General features: G+C 46.2%; 1 protein-coding gene across 1 annotated transcript in view; it reads left to right on the forward strand.

Moving 5' to 3' along the window:
* ZC3H3 (zinc finger CCCH-type containing 3) overlaps window positions 1-23,483 on the forward strand; it is a 245,607-nt gene that overhangs the window by 59,727 nt on the left and 162,397 nt on the right. The window contains 1 exon segment of the mRNA XM_035124913.3: window positions 20,593-20,749. Coding sequence (XP_034980804.3) covers window positions 20,593-20,749 — 157 coding nt within the window.

A 23,483-nucleotide genomic window follows, 5' to 3' on the forward strand; every position in this document is an offset into this window, starting at 1 on the left:
ACTTACATAGCAGGATTTATGAGGGATCTATCCGTAGCAAAGTTCTTAGCTCTACTTTAGAATGGCTCCTGAATGAGTGAGAAGGTAAAATTCAAATTGCCACGGTGTTTGGGAACAGACCACCGTCTCTACTGTGACATTCTCTACAGCTGGCTGCTCCATTCGTTTCCTTGTTCCACTTTAGTCCCATGCCTTCATCCAATTTGTTCTATACAAGAAAGCCCCTAATTGAAGTGGTTTCTGAGATGGGCTATTGCTTAGCATGTGCCCTGCAGCTAAGAAAATGTGATTATTTTGCTTAAAATTGGCAATAAATACTTTGAAAACATGGTGCTTTTATTTCAGGAAGATGGACTTTATTAGTGATATAGAATAAGGCATGAATTCTAGTGTATTTTTTTTTAAAAAAATAAGCTCTCTTGTTGACATTACAGAAAAGGAGATAATTCTTAAATATCTTAGTACAAACAATCAAAGGATCATTCTGTAAAAGGAAATGTGGCACATAAATGGAATATGTTGCAATCTAGTGTAAACAACCGAGGATCTTGTGGCATCTTAAAGACCAACAAATATATTTTGTAAGCTTTCATGGGCTAAAGCCCTCTTTATCATAGAATCATAGAGTTGGAAGAGACCACAAGGGTCATCCAGTCCAACCCCCTGCCAAGCAGGAAACACCATCAAAGCATTCTTGACATATGCCTGTCAAGCCTCTGCTTAAAGACCTCCAAAGAAGGAGACTCCACCACACTCCTTGGTAGCAAATTCCACTGTCGAACAGCTCTTACTGTCAGGAAGTTCTTCCTAATGTTTAGGTGGAATCTTCTTTCTTGTAGTTTGAATCCATTGCTTCGTGTCCGCTTCGCTGGAGCAGCAGAAAACAATCTTTCTCCCTCCTCCATATGACATCCTTTCATATATTTGAACATGGCTATCATATCACCCCTTAACCTTCTCTTCTCCAGGCTAAACATACCCAGCTCCCTAAGCCGTTCCTCATAAGGCATTGTTTCCAGGCCTTTGACCATTTTGGTTGCCCTCCTCTGGACACGTTCCAGTTTGTCAGTATCCTTCTTGAACTGTGGTGCCCAGAACTGGACACAGTACTCCAGGTGAGGTCTGACCAGAGCAGAATATAGTGGTACTATTACTTCCCTAGATCTAGATGCTATACTCCTATTGATGCAGCCCAGAATTGCATTGGCTTTTTTAGCTGCTGCATCACACTGCTGACTCATGTCAAGTTTGTGGTCTACCAAGACTCCTAGATCCTTTTCACATGTACTACTCTCAAGCCAGGTGTCACCCATCCTGTATTTGTGCCTTTCATTTTTTTCTGCCCAAGTGTAGTACCTTACATTTCTCCTTGTTAAAATTCATCTTGTTTGCTTTGGCCCAGTTGTCTAATCTGTTAAGGTCATTTTGAAGTGTGATCCTGTCCTCTGGGGTATTAGCCACCGCTCCCAATTTGGTGTCGTCTGCAAACTTGCTCAGGATGCCCTCAAGCCCATCATCCAAGTCATTGATAAAGATGTTGAATAAGACTGGGCCCAAGACAGAACCCTGTGGCACCCCACTAGTCACCACTCTCCAGGATGAGGAGGAGCCATTGATGAGCACCCTTTGGGTTCGGTCAGTAAGCCAGTTACAAATCCACTGAATGGTAGCATTGTCTAGCCCACATTTTACCAGCTTCTTTACAAGAATATCATGGGGCACCTTGTCAAAGGCCTTGCTGAAATCAAGATAGGCTACATCCACAGCGTTCCCTTCATCTACCAGGCTTGTAATTCTGTCAAAAAATGAGATCAGATTAGTCTGACATGACCTATTTTTCATAAACCCATGCTGACTTTTAGTGATCACAGAGTTTCTTTCTAGGTGCTCACAGACTGTTTGCTTAATGATCTGCTCTAGAATCTTTCCAGGTATTGATGTCAGGCTAACTGGGCGGTAATTGTTTGAGTCCTCTCTTTTCCCCTTTTTGAAAATAGGGACAACATTCAGATGCACAAAGGTAGATATTAATCAGATGCACAAATTGGTAGATATTAATATAACATCATGATGGAGAAGAGACACTAAAAAAGGGAGGGAAAAGGCCACGCTCAAGATTGTCTAGTACAGGCACCCCCAAACTTCGGCCCTCCAGATGTTTTGGACTACAATTCCCATCTTCCCCGACCACCGGTCCTGTTAGCTAGGGATCATGGGAGTTGTAGGCCAAAACATCTGGAGGGCCGCAGTTTGGGGATGCCTGCTCTAGTAGCATGGCAGAACCCAAATACAGGCCTGGTTCACACTCTGTGACTTAGCTTTACAAACCACAAGTTGTCTCACAGACAAACAAATCATGGCTTGTTTCTCCAAAGTTTGTTTTGTTTCCCAGCTGCTTTTGCCTGTTGCCATTGTAGCTTGGTGAGCATCTAGGGTGGGGTGGCCAAACAAACCATGGCTAGTGTTGGGTTGTTATGTAACACCAGACCATACTTAAAACGAACCAAGGTTTGTAAGCCAACAGCAAACCATGGCTTTGGATTGTGGTTTGTTGGAAGTAAGAAAACCATAGAATGATAGAATAGAATCATACAGTTGGAAGAGACCACAAGGGCCATCCAGTCCAACCCCCTGCCAAGCCGGAAACACCATCAACCATAATTATGTTACTCGGCTGGGCTCACACCATAGTTTGAATAAGCCATGGTTTAGTATTATGTGCAAACCAGGACATACTCATTTGCTTGGACCTTACGTTCTACATCCAGCTAGAGTAGTGATGTACAAATTTTAACAAATCTAAACCTAAACCAAGATTACTGGTGCTAAAGAACTGGCATTGCAAATCCCTCCTGAGCTAAAAGTCCTTGGTTAGGGTATTAGATTAAAATACTTCTTAAATATGTCTAATTTGGTTTTTTTTAAAAAATACACAAATGAGATCATTTGTGCCCAAGTGGTTCTGTGTGCTCCTTATCTTGCTTGAACGGATTCCAGGGGTTTAAGAACAAGGAAGATTCTCTTGGATCTTGCCGGAGCCAGAACCTGTGTGTCTGCTGTGTTAGGATCCTTGATAAGCATTGCTAGCTACTACCGGTATTTGGAAGTCTTTTCAGCACAGAATTAGCAGAGCTGATTTGGCACTAATTCCCCTTGAATGCCTCCAGCTGAAGCAGATTGCCTTGAGAGGCAAACGTTGGAATGCACTTGGAGCCCAATAAAGACGTTTAAAAGTTTCAACACTCATTGTTCTGTTGTCCTCCATTGGAGCAGCCAACTGGCTTTTGGGGGGGGGTGGGGGTCGCAGGTGAAGTGTGTTTGATCGCATGGATTTATTGCCTATTAAACTGTGGCTTGTGATCATAAAGTGCTGCTTAAATTCTGGCATAAGTAGATCCTTTTCCTCTTTCCAAAGAGCCCCGGACTGAATAAGAGTGAAAATTAAATTCCCCTCTTAAACCAAAGGAAAGGCCTTCTCAGAAGCCGATTCCGGTAGCAATATAATTAACCTCTCGCTGTGCCATTCTGTGGGAACATATTGAGCAGCCTCTGTACTAATCACCCCATAATACCCGGGTCTGCTTTCACACTGAAATTGGTAACAGTATTAGAGTAATCCTGCCTCTTTTCTTTTTAGCGCTGGGGACCTGAGCCAACTGGGGAAATCAGAACAAGAGCTGTTGGGGCTGAGCAATACGGCAGAGATACTTTTCAGGTGTTAACTGACTTAACCTGCAGTGTCAAGTATGGAGGATTGTCTGGGAGCACTGGCAAGCTTCCAGCAGATTTAAGGTCTGCCCAAGGGTAAGACGTGGGGGGAAACGAGACAATCTATTCATTCAAACCAAGCAGGATAGAAAATGCTGCGAGGAAGCTTTGGGGTTCTTCAGCTGCATATGTCCCAGCCTAAAAAATATGCATATTTAGGTTGGGTGGAAAGCAGGCATGGCTAAGAAGCAGGGTGCTGGTTCCTGAAGATACCAAAAAAAGATGACGAATGTGCTGATTTTGGAAGAAAGGGCACTTGAGTAGGTAAAGTAGCCAGGACAGTTCCAAATCTGTAGGGTTGGCGACGCAGCATTTGTTGGTGTCAGTGTGTCCAATGGTACCTTTTTCAATGGTGCCCATGAAAGGTCTCTGTTGCCATCCCTTCGATAATCCAGAATGCATGGGAGACTGTTTTGCTCTTCTTTCTCAATGGCACGGCCTCTCCTACATTGGACACCCCCTTGCACATGCTGTCAGCGATAAAACACCCGGTGTCAGTGAAGTTCCTCAAAGGAACCAAAGCAGCGCAGGCCTAGTGGTCGCAGCAACTCTTCCCAGTAGGTCTTCCCCCAATGAGGCAGTTTTGAGGACTGAAGGTCCTCTGCTCTCTAAGACTCCTCCCCCTGGCTCCTTCCCCAGCAGCCTAAGGCTCTCTTTGCTATGTCCTCTTGTTCTGGGTGTCCAGGGCGGAGGGGAGCTGGTCACAGCAGGAGGGAGAGATTCCCTGCCTTATTCAGCAATCAATCTTGATTCCCCTCTGATCCTGCTCTGCTGCCCCTCTGCCACAGCAAACTGATACTTGCAACTGATTTCAGAAATGGGCTACATCCCACCAACATTCACCAACTCTGTAATAGCCGGATGTAAAAGTAAAACGCCAGGGTGTGTGTTAAAGATCGGATAAAATAAAGAATAAAATCCTAGGATGGGACCTGGATGGACAGCAGTTTGGGAACTCCAATGGGTGTTGCTCCAAACGTATTCGAGAAGATGGAATTTTATTGTGTTTCATTTTTACTTGAGACTTTGTGCATTATTAGACTGCCTTCTGCTGGTTACAGAATATAAACTGGCAACTGGAACTGATACAGAACTCTTAACTACACTTAAGAACCTAAGGAGAGCCTGCTGGATCAGGCCAGCTGCCCATCTCGTTCAGCATCCTGTTCTCTCAGTGGCCAACCAGATGCTTATGGGAGACAACACTTTGCACTTCTTTGCATTGAACTGCATTTGCCGTTTTATGGCCCATTTGCTCAGTTGGAGAGCTTCTTTTTGAGCTCTTCACAATCCTTTTTTTGTTTTCACCACTCAGCAAACTTGGCCGCTTCGCCATCTAACTCACTGAGTGAGATGTAACTCACTGCCACCTTTTGTATGCCTGGCACACCTCTGCTTCCTCCTACATTTCTCCCAGGATTACAGTTCAGCAGCCGTGCCTGGTGTAACCTTGCGTTTGCGAGCCTAAGAATTGGCAACGCCCTCAATCCCTCTCTCCAGGGTGCCTCATTTTATGCAAAAATTGGTATAAATAACAATTTTCCACTGTGTTATCCACCGTGCAATGTAGTCTCTTATTCAATTTGTTGCGTATCTGGGGAAATGGGTTGAGAACCCTTATGAGAGATTTTTTTTTTTAACAAGACTGCAAATTCCGAAGGCCTCCAAGCCTGTGGGGCTAAGTGCCTGTTGAGAGGAAGGAGGGAGGGGACTGTTCAAACTGTGGTCTGCCAGCAGGCTTTTTAATATTTAGCAGGCTTGCAGCATACAGTGATTAAATTTCCTTTTCCCGGTTGTAACTGGGCCGATTCAGCTGGGCAATTCAGTCGTACCCTTAGCATAAGAGCCGGGGGAAGAGGAAAATAGGTCCAAGCGTGGGTGGCGCTGTAGTCTAAACCACAAAGCCTAGAGCTTGCTGATTGGAAGGTCGGTGGTTCGAATCCCCACGACAGGGTGAGCTCCCGTTGCTCAGTCCCAGCTCCTGCCCACCTAGCAGTTTGAAAGCACGTCAAAGTGCAAGTAGATAAATAGGCGGGAAGCTAAATGGCGTTTCTGTGCGCTGCTCTGGTTCGCCAGAAGCGGCTTAGTCCTGCTGGCCACATGACCTGGAAGCTGTCTGCGGACAAACGCCGGCTCTCTTGGCTTATAGAGTGAGATGAGCACCGCAACCCCAGAGTCGTCCGTGAGTGGACCTAATGGTCAGGGGTCCCTTTAAAAAGGGAGGCTCTCCGGTCCTTCCTTTCCCCCTGTCCTTAAAAATAAAAAAAGTTTATGTGGTGGGATAGTCATAGCACATGTTGAACTAGTATTGTAAATTGAATTGAATTGCTGTGTGGCTTTATTTCAATAACCTTTCACAGTAAGAGAGGAAAGATTAATATGTGAGCCCCCCCCCCCTAAACTAAGGATGGGGAAAATAATTCTGCTTCACATCCCTAGTGACTAAATTTGTAGGAGCAAACATTCCATTTCTGATAAACGTTTTGATCCTTTGAGATTTGTGAAGAAGCAGTAGCATTACTATTCCTTAACAGTCCTTTTAAGTAGGCCTCTGAATGCCAGTTCCCGGAGAGCACAAGTGGGGAGATTGCTGTTGAGCTCAGATCCTGCTTGCTGGTTTCCGATGGGCACCTGACGGGCCACTGTGAGGACAGGATGCTATGCTAGGTGGCCTTTGGTCGGATCCAGATGCAGGGCTCCTCTTGATTCTGACTGGTAGCAATTCTCCAAGGTCATGGGTGGGGGGACATAATTTCTAGCCCACCATCCTATCTGGAGAGTCTTAAGCCAGGACTGAATCTTTGGCCTTTAGCATGGAGAGCATCTGCTCTGCCACTGAGCTTTGTTCCCGTCATGCACAGATAAACTCACATTCTCTATGACTCAAGATCTCAGGAAAACCCCCCACAAAATTATGTATTGAGAGCATAAGCTTATCCTGAGAAAAAGAGTCAAAGGGCGCTATTTCATTTCCCTCCGTGATTTGGTTCTGCTGTCAACTTTTTGCCTTCTTTCCCCAAAACTTCCCCCGCCCCCTGGAGAAGTTGAATTCACAATAGGGGCTTAGACGGTTAGCTAATTCATTCCAGCTGTGGTCAGTGGTATGGCTTGAACCTTGAGATGCTGGTTATTGTGCTGCCACCACTGTTGGACCTCCGGAGAAATGAGCTTGTCATTGAGATGGGAGCCCACAGAGAGGAGAGGAGCTCAGCGCATGGAGCTCCCCATTCTGCCCTACCTGCTGCGTGTCAGGATAGCTCCTCTGCGGCTGTGGAGATAATGAGGTATGGCAGCATGGGGGAGAATGAAGCAGAAGAGAACGGAAGCTGGAAAACAGCCTAATGATGCGGTCTGGTGGACTGTGCAATGCCTTCCTGAAGGAGCCGTCTCACAAGGGAGTGCCGGAACATTTACCCCAATGGAGGAGTAAAGGAAGATGGGAAACTTGAAAAGGAAGCCATGTGGATAGCCTTGAATCCCTTCTTGGCTCACCTGATAGGGTGGCAACGATGAGTACCCAAGACGGAAGCACTCTGGGTGCATCACGAAAATTTTCTATACCAGGGAGGGTGTCTGAATATAATACATATTGGGTGAATCATTTAAAAATGAATACTTCCTATTCTTGATCATTGCCCTTCAGGACTCCCATGCTGGAATAGCTTTTGTTGCAGTCCATTTGCTGGTTCAGCATTAAATCTGGTTTAATTATCATTGGAATATCTGGCTGTGATGTTGAACATCCCAGGGGAGCCAACTCCGAATGAGGAATGTAGGTGATTCCGGGGCTTGCTTGACTCAGCTATTGTTCTTGGGAACAGCAATAACTGTTCTGAAAAGGGACACCCTTTCAGAACACAGCAATTGGGCTTACTTTGAATTGGGACCCCCCCCCTGCAAACTGTGGTGACTTCTTTCCAGTGTTAGGGGCTTAGCTCTGGGGGTTGCGAAGTGGGAAGGTAGAAGGATACCTGTGATGGGGAAGCAGCTTTTGCCTCAGGGTCTTGGAGAGCGTGTTTTTTCTAGTCAGAGAAGACATTACTAAACCTGATGGACCAAGGGACTCACTTGATGTAAGGCAACTTTCTGCGTTCAGAATTAAGAGGGTGGGGGCAGAAGGTTGCTTTCAAAAGGTTCAGAGTTCTCCCTTGCTATCAATCCCCACCTTTTCTGAGATTAGTGACTTCCAGGTGAACTGCGGTCTTGGTACTGGTCTCAAACTCTCTCTCTCTCTGTGTGTGTCTCTTTCTGAAATGAAGCATGGAGAGGGTTCTGTTCCTGCTATTGTTGTCTTGTTTTGGTGCACCCTGTGCTGGTTGCATGGAAGCGTGGGCTAGCCGTTCTGTTTTGCTCCTCACAAAGGTGCTTGTTGAGGACGTGCCACGGAAGCAGCTGATGCCCACAATGGAGCAGGGCCAGAACGGATACCAATCGGGGACCGGCAAGTCAAGGGTTGGCAGCAGCTTCTGGTTCCCTTGCCTGGGGATGGGTGGAAAAAGTTGCTCATTAATTCTGAGACCCACTGCAATAGAGTCCTGTGCTCTTTGCTGCCGCGTTTCCCATCACCTGCGTTTGCGTGCTGATATGATGAGCTCGCCTGCCGAAACCCCTGTGGGGCCCTCGTGAAAGTATACGGGAAGGTCTCCAATCCTTTCCCCACTGGCCTCCCCTCTCCTCCTTCGGCAAGGTTGGCAGGAAATTGTTCAAGGGAGGAAGCATGTCTGGGCGTGAAAGCACCCTCTCAGCAATGCGCCGGGGACTCTGGGTGTGTGCAGGCCGTGAGCTGTGGGCTGATAAATGGTGCTCATATCCCATTCAAATATGATGCAAGCAGTTTCTTTGTAGTTTGTCTTCCATTGCGGTAGTAAAGTTTTTAATTAGGAAAGCTAATGAGATCGATTAGTCATTAGAACTGACCTCCGGATCTCTGCAAGGAGCGTGCATGTGTGTGCCGGGCTGATAACGCGGGACGCCGGGGCATTGTTTGTAATAAAAGCGTAAAGTGTTTGATTTGAGTGAAATGTGCCACGGGGAATACATCATGCGGAGAAAAAAAATTACAACCCTGGGAGCCTGTAATGAAGGGAATTAAACCAACATCCTATCTAAATAACATGATTATCTACACAAAACCCCTCAGCTAGCAAGTAATAATAGAAAACCGAGCTGCTTCGGAGAGCCCCTTTCAGAACGCAGTTAATGCTGAGGGCTCATGCCCGGACTCTGTCAGAGGAGGAGCTCCAGGATGAATGCAACATCCAATTACCGCTGGCAAATAGAGTTTTCACCAGGCACTCGCCCGCCTGTTTTCAGGACGGGAGGCTGAAAGACCTCAATCATGTGGGATCTCTGCTTATGTCTATCTGGGTTGGAGCTTCCACATCTGTCCAGGGGTGTACGGAGTGAGGAAGTGTTTGATTGGGTTTCTGATGGATTAGCAGCAACTAGCAGCGCTTGTTCAAAGGCCAGAAGCTGAAGGGCTGGGGAAATGGGTGGAGGGAGCCAGAAAAGATGCTCAGTGGTGCCTCAGACCAGTAATTTTTCTGAGGTCAGGGGAGAGAGAGAGGGAGGGAGAGGGCGCTCATGGCCACTTGGAGAGGTGCAAATGGGGAGCTGTTTGGAGTGTTGGGCAGGGAAGGAGAGAGAGGCATTGCTAGAAGAGGGTCCCCCACTGTTTTTCACCATTACCCATTGGGCAAATCAGCATAAAGCATCCCTGAAGAACATGATTCCTTCTGATGTTACTCATGGACCTCTTACCCCACCATGTCCCCGAGGCTCAGGGTGAATAAATTGGCTGATGACACCATGTTAAAAATAGGGATATCTATCTTACCGTGTTTCCCCTTTTTTAATACGTAGTCAAAAAGTAAGGCATGGCAGGGTTTTTAATCATTTGAGAAATGTAAGACATACCCCAAAAATAAGCCATACTTCCGCGACGTGCGGAACAAGACCACTGAGCGCCCCAGCCAGCCAGCGGGACCCAGCACGGTGGCCGCAACAGGAGGAGGAAGCCTGCCGGGTTGGGTCGGTGCCCGGAAGCAGCAGCGGCTGCTGCAGCGCCGATAAAGCGTGCAGCAGTGCCGCACGGAACACTGAGGGCACAAGCCAGCAGGACCCAGCTCCTGCAATGCTGGCCGTGGCAGGAGGAGGAAGCCTGCCAGGTCGGGTTAGCGGTCAGAAGCGGCGGCTGCAGCGCTGACAAAGCGCGAAGCAGCGCCGCACTCTCTGTGTGCGTGTCCATCCCTTTCTCTGTGTGTGCGCGCGTCTCTCTCTCTCCCTCCCTCCCTGTGCGTCTTTATCTCTCCCCCTCTTTCTTTGTGCGCGTGCGCGCGCGTCTGCGTCTCTCTCTCTCTCCCTCCCTCCCTCCCCGTGCGTCTTTCTCTCTCCCCTGTATGTTTGTGATCGCGTCTCCCCCCCCCCCGGGACAGAGAAAAGGTGCCGCGCAGGTTCCTCTTCGGCTTGTCATTCAGCTGCCCCGGCCTCCTCGCTGAGAGCTGATGCCGCTCCTCTCCCCCTCCTTCCCTTTCCCCCTTCCCTTCCCTTCTTTCCGTCGGTCTGTCAGTTGGGGTTGCGCGCGCCAGAGGCGCAGGCCCAAGCCTCGTCCCCCTCGCGCTTCCCTCACGAGCGTCTCGGAGCGGGACGGGTCCTGGCCTCCCTCCTCATTCCCCGGCCAGCATGAGAGAGCCTGGGGAGCAGCCTCTATACCTCCGTGCGCGCACACACCCGGCCGCCGCCGCCTTCAAAGCCATGGGAGTTGAGCAGCCTCCCAGTGCTCCCACCCAACCGCAAGTGCTTCGACTGCGACCAGCGCAGTCCCACCTACACCGACATGACGCTGGGCAGCTTCATGTATACCTCCTGCTCCAGCATCCTATGAGGTTTAAATCCACCTCACAGAGTGAGGTGTCTGTCTCCTAGGCAGGTGGCCATCCAGCCTCTGTTTAGAAGCCTCCAAGGAAGGAGAGCCCTTGATTCAGGATGGGGAGGAGGGGAAACGGAGAGAATAGAAGAGGCAGAAAATGCACGCGGAAGAGAGCGCCAAGCGTCCTGAGCCAGTGGGACCCAGTTGTACCGGCACTTAAAAAAAAAAAAGACACCCCCTAAAAATAAGCCACCGTGTGTTTTTTTGAGGAAAAAAAGTTGTAAGACGGTGTCTTAAAAAAGGGGAAACACGGTATCTAGCATCTGCCTGTCTGTCTGATGTCACTCAATTCTCAGCCTGCAGGTGCCTACTGAAGTTGACCATGTGAGTGTACTCAGGTCAGGATTCCCAACAGCTGCCAAGGGCCTGCTGTTTAGCTTAGAGTGGGAAAGATGACTGAAGGGGGCAGAATATGAGAGAGGGGGGGGTATCACAACCCTTGATATTGGGGTTACCTTATGAAATTGATGACCATTAGGCTCAGATTGGATAAAAACAAGCACTTTTTCACATGATGTATAATAATTAACACTTGAAACTCACTGCCATAAGATGTTGCGACAGCGCAGTAGCACAGGTGGAATTAAAAGGGAGATAAGACAAATTCCTAGAAGCGGCAGAGGAGAGATCTATGAATGGCAGTGTCTTGCCATGGGCTTCTCATCTGTATCTGGTAGGCCATTATGGGAATTAGGGTGCTGATGGTGATTGGCCTGATCCATCCACACTCTTCTTACACAAGGAGAGTTCTGAAGAAACTGCCCTAGAGTGGTACCTGGCTACCTGTTTCCCCAGGTCAAGGAGGCTGGAACTTGGGGGATCCATGTTGCTTCAGCCGTGAAGCAGCTCAGACTTGGAGCTTGCCTGCCTCTCAGCCAGGTTGCTTTCATGCCACCCCCTCTCTTCCCATGTAGCTTTGTGCGCAACTAGCTGGACACTTTGGCAGTGGGTTTCAAGGTTGTGCCTGGTTGGCCCTTGGGAGATGAGGAATGGCCTAAGATCATGGCCCAAACTCTGGCATCCTGTGTGTGCGACCTTCAGTCCTGGGGCAAGGAGGCCCAGATCCAATGGCTCTTTGGGGTCACTGGTAGTGTGGAGACCAGTGTGCTTGTGGGGGGAGCTGCTCCCCTTGCTCGTCCTCTACAAGGTGAGCAGGTGAGTGTCTTGCTGGCTTCTAATCTCCAAGGAAGGAGACTCCGTGGTCTCTCCACAGCTAGCTGCCCAGCAGGGCAATGGACTTGTCTGCTCTGTAGGCTTTCCAAAGAAGATCGATCAAAAGAACTTATAGTATAGTATAGGAGAGCCTGGGATGTGGGGCTGAAATTGAGGACTCACCTGTGCTCTCCCAGTTTTGTGCCGATGACTGTTGGCTCATTTGCTTCATTGCAAATAACTACTTTAGGTGTATCTAATCACAGATTGGACATGCTTGGTTGATTTTATGTGTGGTCATTCTATCCTTTTATCTCATTTCTCTTGCTGTCTACTGTCTTCAATGTTAGTATATTTTGTGGTATCTCGGTTGCTGCCGCTTCATGTTACTTTTAAAATCTAGTTTAAAAGTAAATCTCCCCCCCTCTCTCACACACACTGTTGGTCACTTCAGTCTGCTTTCCACAAAAGTGTGGCGTACATTATAAAATAAATAAATCTAACTTGACTTGCAGACATGTTGCAAGGAATACTGAGGGAAGGGTTTCCTTTGAAGGTTTTCCCCAGGAAGAATAAAATGACGGGCTCGTTGAGCTGCAGCTGAAATGTTGCTAAATTAAGCCCTTTGCACAGGATTTGCCGAAATACTAGATGGCATAGAAAGGGGCTGGAGAAAGGCTGCCCTGACGCTTTTGTGAGTGCTGGAATGAAGTTATTTAGCAAAATGGGCTGCTTGGTGAGTGACAACTAAATTGGAAGCTGATCTGTAGAAGGGATGCCCTGGAGACTGACAGGAAGAATGTGACTGGTGTGTTTTGTGAAGTGAGTTAGTGCCAGGGAATTTCTCAAAGCAAATAAGGATGGGGAAGTAGGAACGAGAATTGGTCACTGTTCAAAGAGGCGCACAGCTCTGGTAGCATTCCTGGCATTGCTGCAAGCCAGCCTTTGGCAACGTGGTGCCCTCCAGTCATTTGGCAGTCCAAAACAGCTGGAGGGCACCAAGTCGGTAAGAGCTGGTCTAAGTTCTTGGCTCAGTTCTTCAGCTTTTCCTCTGCTTCTCTTTTCTTAGACATCTAACTGGAGGTTCAATATAACTAATACAGTGGTGCCTCGCTTAACGAATGCCCTGCTTAACGAAATTTCCACTTAATGAAAGGATTTTTCGAGCGGAGCTTGCCTCGCTAGACAAATGCGTTTTACGAAAAATTCGTCTAGCGAATCGCGGTTTCCCATAGGAATGCATTGAAATTCAATTAATGCGTTCCTATGGGCAAAAAAAACACGAAAACAATTCAGTGCATTCCTATGGGATTCGCTAGACAAAATTTTCACTATAAGAAAAGACCCGTGGAACGAATTAATTTCGTCTAGCGAGGCACCACTGTAAGTTCTCAAACATATTTTCGTTGCTATTCCGCTGAAATAATTTACTTTACTGATTGAGCTCCTTGCGGGATGGGAATCCTGCAAGTCTTCAGCTGATGTCACTCTAGTAATGAGTTTTTGGGGATGTGGGTGGCGCTGTGGTCTAAACCACTGAGCTCTTGGGCTTGCCGATCGGAAGGTTGGTGGTTCGAATCTGCTTAACAGTGGTGAGCTCCTGTTGCTCTATCCCAGCTTCTGCCAACCTAGCAGATGAAAAGCATACCAGTGCAAGTAGATAAATAGGTACCACTGCAGCGGGAAGGTAAATGGTGTTTCATTGCCCTCTGGCACTCATCACTGTGTCCTGTTGTGCCAGAAGTGGTTTAGTCATGCTGGCCACATGACCCTGAAAACCTGTCTGCGGACAAACGCCCGGTCCCTGGGCCTGAAAAGCGAGGTGTGTGCCGCACCCCATAGTCACCTTTGACTGGACTTAACCACCCAGGGGTCCTTTACTTTTACCTTTAATCTAGTAATGTTTGCCCTTTTGCAACCCACACTGCCACTTTCAATTGCAGCCACCAAAAAGCCAGACTATAGAACCAGCTTGATTCTGAAAGTAGCACAAAGTTAAAAAGATCCTCAACAACATGTCCAAAGGATGAAACAAAATATTTTTTTTCTTCCAGTAGCACATTAGAGACCAACTAAGTTTGTCATTGGTATGAGCTTTTTTGTGCATGCACACTTCTTCAGATACACTGAAACAGAAGTCTCCAGACCCCCATATACAGTGTGAGGGTGGGGAGGGGTATTCTCAGGAGTGTGGTGGGAATGGGTGTTTGACTGATAGGTGTGGAAACTCGTTGATGACTGTTAACGACTGCAATTAGTCCCACAGGAAAAAGCAAGGGGTGAGATGGCCAAAGACAGCCTCATCATGTATAATGAGATAAGAATCCAATGTCTTTGTTCAGGCCAGGTCTCTCCATGATTCCAAATTTGGTAACGAGTTGCAGTTCAGCAACTTCTCTTTCCAGTCTATTTCTGAAATTCTTTTGTAATAAGACATCTACTTTGAGATCTTGTATAGAATGTCCTGGGAGATTGAAGTGTTCTCCTACTGGTTTCTCTGTCTTGTGATTCCTGATGTCAGATTGAGACTTTGGTGAATCTCCAAAGGGAGGGAATTTCAGATCTGGAGAATTTCAGATCACACCTCTCTTCGTAGTGTGATGATAAAACTAGAAGGGTTCCTTTGCTTACCACTGAAATTGCAACTGGACATGTGGGAGGAGGCTGTGTCTCAAGTCCAGAACCTTTTAAGATCATGCCCCATACTTTGAATGGTGCACGGGAGAAAAGAAGGCAGGAGAGCTCTAGAGTGGGGTATTGCAACCTGCTTCTATTAGGAGAAGCCGTAACAGCTGTAGAGAAGCTGTTCCGTTTCTCAGTGGTTTTAAGGGGCTGCCTTCATGGGTTGCAATACGTCCGGAATTTCCCAGACATAGCCAGGATTCGGATGTCGGAAACAGTGTCCAGGCGGAAATTGTTGGAATGTCGTTTTTGGAGATTTTCCTTAAAAATCGTTCCAAAATGTCATTTTTTGTGTCCGGATCTTCACGAGAGATGCATCCCTCTGATTGGCTGTGGACCTGAAGAGCAAGGGAAGGGGCTGGACCACATGGGAGTCCAAAAACACCCTCCCAATTAATAGCATGGCCTGCCAATCAGCAGCACTTGCCCATCCTCATGTCAAGCTTCAGCTACATGTTTGCTTCACATCATAGAATCATAGAATAGAATCATAGAATCATAGAGTTGGAAGAGACCACAAGGGCCATCTAGTCCAACCCCCTGCCAAGCAGGAAACACCATCAAAGCATTCTTGACATATGCCTGTCAAGCCTCTGCTTAAAGACCTCCAAAGAAGGAGACTCCACCACACTCCTTGGTAGCAAATTCCACTGCCGAACAGCTCTTACTGTCAGGAAGTTCTTCCTAATGTTTAGGTGGAATCTTCTTTCTTGAAGTTTGAATCCATTGCTCCGTGTCCGCTTCTCTGGAGCAGCAGAAAACAATCTTTCTCCCTCCTCCATATGACATCCTTTCATATATTTGAACATGGCTATCATATCACCCCTTAACCTTCTCTTCTCCAGGCTAAACATACCCAGCTCCCTAAGCCGTTCCTCATAAGGCATCATCATGTTATATGATGCTTTTGGATTGTAAGCTACCATGAGCCGAGGGATGGAGTGGCAAAATAAAATTAAAATTCACTGCTTTCTTCAGGAGTGGGCAGGTTTACTCGCTCTTGCCAGCCGATGTTACTCTGGGCGCTGGTTTTCATTCTTGCAGTAGGTTGGAGCAGAACCCCTTGCAAACAATCCTTAATTAACAGGGGACAGATATTGCAGAAGGTTGATTAATATACCTTTTCCCTCAGCTAGTGTGTGTTTTATTACAAGGCAGCAGAAGGTCTTTTAAGCCCAGACTTACAGCTTTAACTTCCTGCCTTTTGTGGGAATTATGAGACTTAACATTACCTTAATGTACCCTTTTTTGTCTTTTAATATACTTTATAGCAACTCTTCTTTTATTAGTCCTTACTGGCAAGGCTTAGTAAAATTATAGCTATAGGTTTTTCTTGGGAGGAACCCTGGAAAGCGGATATGCTGGCATAGCATGGAGCTTTGTCGATGGGAGTCCAAAAATGTCTATTTTTTTTATTTATTTAGAGAGGTGCGCGCGCGCAGCATTGCAACGCACACATCACTTGATTGTACAAAAATCTCTTAAGTGGTTTGCAACGTGGAATTATCCAATACATGCAGACTGGAGTGTGTGTACTATTGCAATGTTGTTGTCCATTTATTATTATTACGTATTACATTTCTGTACTGCCCTTCATCTGAAGATCACAGGGCAGTTTACAATATAAAAACACAAAAATACAGACCACAATAACAAACAAAAACACGCCCCCCCCCAGCAAAAAATACAATGCTTTCAAAGCTAACTTTTTGTTCACATTTTTCCTAGTGCTCAAGGTTGCAAGCCTCCATTTGATAATATATTCTCTTTTCTCGGGAGCCAAGTAGCTTTTACTTATTAATTTATTATTCACCTTCTACGTATTATTCAAGGCGATATGCAAACATGCCGCAAATGGAGCTGTTAGTAGACTTTTGTCACTACACTGAAGTATCATGGTAGAATTTTGCCTCGGAAAGCAGTGGGCAGTATCTCAACCAAGTCATGCTCCATGTAGACCCAATGAAGCCGATGGACTTAAGTTCGTCATGTCCATTGATTTCCCCGAGTCTCATTTGAGTGTGACTTTGTGATTCAGGACCACATGGAGCAAGTCTGGAGGAGTGAAGCAGCAACAACCTCCAGTGACTTGCCAGCACTGGGAAGGAAGTGGGAGAGCTAAGTAGGACTTAGGTCTCTTCACTGGGTGTGAATGGGATGTACTTTTTGGAGACCACTGTGAAACTCCCGGATGGCAGCTTTGAGGAAAACTCCAGCAGACTATCTCTGTCTACATCAGCCGCCTTCCAACTTTCCATGCCCAAGACCCACCTTAATACTCCAGGCTGTTTTAGACCCACTCTAGAAGCAAAAATAGCTCGATTGTTTAGATTTGCTATCTCCCTTCACTCTTCCAGAGAGCCAGTGTGGTGTAGTGGTTAAGAACGGTAGACGTGTAATCTGGGGAACCGGGTTCGCGTCTCCGCTCCTCCACATGCAGCTGCTGGGTGACCTTGGGCTAGTCACACTTCTCTGAAGTCTCTCAGCCTCACTCACCTCACAGAGTGTTTGTTGTGGGGGAGGAAGGGGAAGGAGAATGTTGAGCCACTTTGAAACTCCTTTGGGTAGTGATAAAGCGGGATATCAAATCCAAACTCCTCCTCCTCTTCTTCTTCTTCTTCTTCTTCTTCTTCTTCTTCTTCTTCTTCTTCTTCTTCTTCTTCTTCTTCTTCTTCTTCCTCTTCCTCTTCCTCTTCCTCTTCCTCTTCCTCTTCCTCTTCCTCTTCCTCTTCCTCTGTCAGTCCCTTCTTGATCACAATGTAAGAGTTGCCTTGTAGGGTCAGACCGAAGGCCCCTCTAATCCAGCAGTTTGTCTCCAGCAGAGACCAATCGGATACTTCAGTAATCTTCTCTTGCTTGTCCAAGGCATCTGTCAGAAAGAGGTGCACTGCGTCTGAACACAGAGGTTCTACTGTGGCTCTCTTTGCTGCTTTTCTGTCCAGGAGATAGCTTTGCTGCTCTGGGTACGACTTGCCTTGTGTGACTCTTGATTCACACTACTCATTGGCAAAGGGCCACCACCATCGCTTGCGGGGAGAGCACCCGCTTCGTGTTCAGGAAGGTCCTGGGTTCAATCCCTGCGTCTTTCAGGTAGGGCTTTGAAAAAAGACTCCTTGTCTGAAGACCCAGAGAGCCATTGCTGCCAGTCAGTGTAGACAATACTGAACAAGATGGACCAATGGTATAAGGATGTTTCCTAGAAGTGAAGGTTTGTGAAGTAGACAAGGCATGATTCCTCCTAGTTTGAGAGTCATAGAATCATAGAGTTGGAAGAGACCACAAGGGCCATCCAGTCCAACCCCCTGCCAAGCAGGAAACACCATCAAAGCATTCTTGACATATGCCTGTCAAGCCTCTGCTTAAAGACCTCCAAAGAAGGAGACTCCACCACACTCCTTGGTAGCAAATTCCACTGCCGAACAGCTCTTACTGTCAGGAAGTTCTTCCTAATGTTTAGGTGGAATCTTCTTTCTTGAAGTTTGAATCCCTTGCTCCGTGTCCGCTTCTCTGGAGCAGCAGAGGAGCTAATTCTACTTAAATAGGCCTGAAAATATGGGTGACCAGGCTCAGGGTGTCTGCTACCTGCCTCTGGGCAAAATTTTGGCCCCTTCTCTAGAGAAGTGGACCACCTGTGGACTTTCATTTGGTGCTGCTCCTGATATATTGCCTTTTAGAAGTTGCCTAACTTAGCTAGTAGGGAATATTAAGGTTGCATTTCCCAAGGCAGGCAGAAGACATTCAGAAAAAAAAGATATAGATATATATGGGCCTCCTTTTTTCCACTTTCCACCTTGCAATAATTTTAATTAGAGGATTCCCAAAGGAGGGGGGGGGGAGAGTCATCTCTTCAAATCAGTTATAAAACCAGCAGACTTCGTCTCAGCATGTAGTGTCAGCTTTAATTATCTGGGCAGTTATAGCTGTATGTTATAAAAGTCAGGCAATTAGATGCATTCCTTAAAGCTGTGAAAAAAAATTGCTGGCTATCAAGAAGGGGAAGAAACAGAATCAAACATATAGCTGTTAATTGCATGGGGCATTCAGCAGAAAAAATGGTGTGTATATCACATTGCAAAATATTGTGAAAGTAGAAATGATTAAATACATAAATCTGTTTGGGAGTGTAGATGTCGCGGATAAAGGTGTTCTTTCTAAATGACTGCAAAATGTGTCCAAAGACACTCAATAGCACAAATAGGAAGCATTTGTAATATTCAAGGCAGGCAGGCTAGGCACCCACTGCTCCCCGTATCCTACTGCCCCCCAATGTCTTATAAGTGTGGAATCCTTAGAGGAGGCCAGAAGGTCATCATTCCCTGCTCGCCGGTACAGGAGAAGGCTAACACAATCACACAATTGGATGTGCTGCAATCCAGAGATCAGGGGAGGCTGGCCACAGTGAAATGCCTGCAGGACAGAGCCGGTTGCTCTAAATGACTCAAGCAAGTGAGCTAAGCCACATGCTACAAGGGAAGAACAAAAGCTGTTCATCTGACCAGGGGGGCAGAGAGGTAGGGCAAGGGGCTAAGTGGGAATTCGTAGTGGGAAGTGTAGCTCAGGGCTATTGTGGCAATTGAGGATCGAAAGACCCGGGGCTTAGATGTGAGAGGTGGTGCTGAGTGGGTGTGTTGTCATTGTAGGTATGATGAAGCTGGGTTTGGGTGCTTCTCTTGGTCAGAATTTGACGGTGTTGTGCTTGGTTTGGGGGAAGGCAGCAGTTGCTGGCAAAACGCCACTGAGGTCTGTGCCTGGAGCTCCAGAGAAGCAGCAGGCCGAAGAGTCAGGCACTGCTTCTTTCTGCTAATCTTTTCAAGTTCTGGCAACAAAGGGCTTAGATGAGAAGCAGCCCTCGGAGGGTGCTGAAGGCTTGATTATAGAGGGCGGGTTAGGATGGAGAGACACGGGGCAGCGTTCTGTAGGTTTCACAATCTGCTCCTGGGGAGCACACAGAAGGAACTTCACGGGTTTTCTAGTCCAATGCCCGCTTGAAGCTTCCCTCTGATAGAAACCTGTTCAACCTTTTCTTTGAAAACTCCCATGGAGAGAAATGAAGCAGCGTCCTCTGGAAGCTTGCTTCCCTGCTGTATTGTTCTAGCTGTTAAGATGCTCTTCCAAATGTTCAGCCTATATATCTGTCTTCCCCAGCCTGGTGGGAGTTGTAGTGCAAAACAGCTGGAGTGTACCAGTTTTGGGAAGTCTGGCATATCTTAAATGGCAGGTCTCGGAAAAGGCTTCTGCCTCGACCAACCTTTGCCAACCTGCTGCCCTCCAGATAGCCTTGCTGGCTGGGCTGAGGGGAGGACACCAGGTCCATGAAGGCTGGTCTAGAGTCTAGACCAGGCACCCCCAAACTCGGCCCTCCAGATGTTTTGGGACTACAATTTCCATCATCCCTGGCCACTGGTCCTGTTAGCTAGGGATGATGGGAGTTTTAGTCCCAAAACATATGGAGGGCCGAGTTTGGGGATGCCTGGTCTAGACAATACTGAGTTAGATAGGCCTGTGGCCTTACTCAGTGTAAGATAACCATCAGTTCAGTTTATGCAGAGCGTGTACAATTGCATCTTTGTGATCAAAACCACTGATGGAGGAAAAAAGTTGGTTCCCTCCTTGTTCTTTTGCTGTCCATTCTTCAAAACCCTTTCACAATGGTTGTTACCAGATTTAAAATTTGAGATAGATTAACCAGAGAATTTATTCTGATGTTTCTAATGTGGTTTTTAGGTTCCTGCTCTATCTTGTAATACTTGAAGGAAAATGGGAACATTTTTGCTTTCAGCTGCCATGAGAACTGCCTGATCCTGTAATGCTCTTCCTGGGTTCACAGTTCTGACCATTTTGCACTTGGGGAAAGTAGTCAAAAGTGTAACCTATTGAGGGATATTATAACCCTGGGCTCTGTTTTATTAAACAATGCTCCATTTTGTATGTATGTGTGGATAAGAATTCGTATCTGTGCATTTCAGCAAAGAGTTGATCCTTTTTTCCCACGACCCCAGTCTTGTTCTACATGTTTCTTCAGGCCTGTGTTAATTTCTTCCTCCTCTCTCTTTAAATCCCAGGCTCCAGCTTCCTTCATGCAAGCCCCACAACCAATAAAGTGGTGAACACTCGCTACAGGATTGTGAAGAAGGCGGCAACGTCTGCTCCTTCGGCCTCTGCGGCATCTTTCAGCAGCCCTGCTCACAGCTGGAAGTCTAGAAGGCTCTCGACATCCAGGTAGAATTTCCGACGCAGCTTTGACCATTGTTCCAGTGTTGGTACCATGTTATAGTGGGCATCTGTTTACAACTGCCAATCAGCTAAAAAAAGCCATATCGCATTGTTCTTATGAGCAATGGAAACTGCTTTGCAGATCAAGCGCCTTGCCAAAGTGTTGACCACTTAGGACAGTGTTGGCGAACCTATGACATGCGTGTCAGATGTGACACGCAGAGCCCTCACTGCTGGCACGTGCCCCATCAGCCCATTCGCGCTGTTGTTGTTGTTGTTGTTGTTGTTGTTGTTGTTGTTGTTGTTGTTGTTGTCATTGTCATTCCCCCCCATTTGTTCTCCCGCTCCTCCTACAGCTTGTCTCCGCTAGAGCTTGTCTCCGCTGTTAAAACCCGGATCCTTTGTTGTTGTTGTTGCTGGTAGCCAGAGATTGGATTTTTAACCCTTTCTGTGCTGTTTTTTCTGGCGCTTTGGCAGACTATGATTGGGTGTAACAGCGTTCTTTTTTAAACCCTTTCTGTGCTGGTTTTTTTGTCGCTTTGGCAGACTATGTCGGTGCTGTGTGTTAGTTCCAGCGAAGGTATTATTCGTCATTTATTTCTGTTCTCTTCCTCCCCCAAAAGATGCAGCAGCTTTGGGGCACCCCCCCAAAAAACCTCCAAAATTTGGTCAGCAGCTCCCCCCAAAAAGCTCAACAACTCTGGGCACTTTGTGATAAATAAGGGTTTTTTGGTTTGGTTGGTTAAATAATTAGTTTTTGGTTTATTAAATACAGTTATATATTACAACTATACATTTTTGTTATTTAAACTATAAATATCGCAAAATTATGGTTTTTTTCTCGAAGTGACACACCACCCGAGTTATGCTTGGTTTTTTTGGCGAATTTTGACACACCAAGCTCAAAAGGTTGCCCATCACTGACTTAGGAGAGACCTAAAGCCATGGGGCCGTTAGTGTGGTTCTTCAGCACCTGTCGAACAATTGCTGATTCTGCTGGTCTCTTTCTGGACAGCTTGGGCTAGATGAGGGATGCCATGATGATGATGATGATGATGATGATGATGATGATGATGATTTAATAATTTATTTATACCCTGCTCATCTGGCTGGGTTTCCCCAGCCACTCTGGGCAGCTCCCAGCAGAATATTAAAAACACAATGAAGCATCAAACATCAAGAACTTCCCTAAACAGGTAACAAAACCTAAACCATGGAAACAAAATTTATTGCTTTTCATATATGCTCCTGCCTTATCAATGGATTCTTTGGGTTTGGGGGTCATCTCAGCCTTCACATCAGTAGCTGATCAATATTTGGTCATCAGTATTTGGTCATCATACTGTATAGATTTTTCTTTCTGTAACCATCTTATTGTGCTTTATGTAAACTACTTTGGGATTCTTCAGATTATGTGACATATAAGTACCCTCCCCCCCGAAAATAAGACATACCCATAAAATAAGCCATAGCAGGATTTCTAGGCATTTCTGAAATATAAGCCATACCCCGAAAATAAGACATGGACTGCGCCGCACGGAGCCATAGCTGCCAAGTTTTCCCTTTTCTCGCGAGGAAGCCTATTCAGCACAAGGGAAAATCCCTTTAAAAAAAGGGATAACTTGGCAGCTATGCACGGAGCCCTTCCCGCTGGAATAAGACACCCCCCGAAAATAAGCCATAGTGTGTCTTCTTGAGTAAAAATAAATATAAGACAGTGTCTTATTTCTGGGGAAACACGGCAGTATACATTTTTGAGGATCCCCCGTGTTAGAAAATGTACTTTCAGTCCAATCCCATGTGCTTGTTCTCATAGGTAAGTCTCCCACAGTTTCTTGGGAGGAGGCTGCATGGAGGAATTTATAGGATTTCATTATTTTCATTATTCCTCTACTAGAATTTGCTTTTATTCATTTTTCTGTTCTCCCCTTCCGGCTTTCCCATTTCCAGCCTGAATAAGTTGCCTCTTTCTCCGCACACTCTGTAGAGGTTGTCATCCCTTTCAAACCTCCCTCCGTTACAAGATCCCTTCAGCGGATGACCAGTTGCAATTTGCAAGCAATTAGTTTAAGGTGCTCAACTATATTACAAAGTTTTACAAATGAGTGTGGCAGCTGGCTTGAAAAGGGGGGGGGGAGAATGAATTTTAAAATCAAATAGAATAAACTTCCTCAATTACTTGGTGAAATAAAAGAAAATGCTGATATTCCCGTTTTTTAAAAGCTGATTATACAGTATTTGTTACAGTTTGAAAACAGTTTAAAAATTAAGAACCAGATGCTTTATCTGGGAACTTCTGTCACCAGCAATTTAGTAACACTTGACAGTATCAAAACAATTGCTATTTCAAGAATTTAAAATTGGAGTACAGCATTTACCTTCCTAAAACAATTGATTATCCCACCCAGCCTGCTTAAGAATAGCTTTATGTAAAGTACAGATTCTGTTTATGAAGGGGGAAAGACTGAGACATTGTATATGTGAAGATCATTTGTGCTTATTGTAAAACAAGAGCTGGTTTTCCGTTGGAGGGTATTGCACTCATTTGCAACTCTAAATTCTTCTGGAGGAGGAAATGCTTGAACTGCTAAAGCCAAGTCACAAAGCCCTACTTTATTCTTATTTTAAGCCTGACACAGATGAGATTTATATCATTGCTGTTGATTGCAGCAACGTTGCATTTAGGCGTACTGATAATCTGCCCCTAAATCTGGCGTTGGATAGGCATGCCCTTGGCAGG

The sequence above is a fragment of the Zootoca vivipara genome, chromosome 8 (genome assembly GCF_965207765.1).
Source record: "Zootoca vivipara chromosome 8, rZooViv2.hap1.1, whole genome shotgun sequence".
NCBI classification, from domain to species: Eukaryota; Metazoa; Chordata; class Lepidosauria; order Squamata; family Lacertidae; genus Zootoca; species Zootoca vivipara.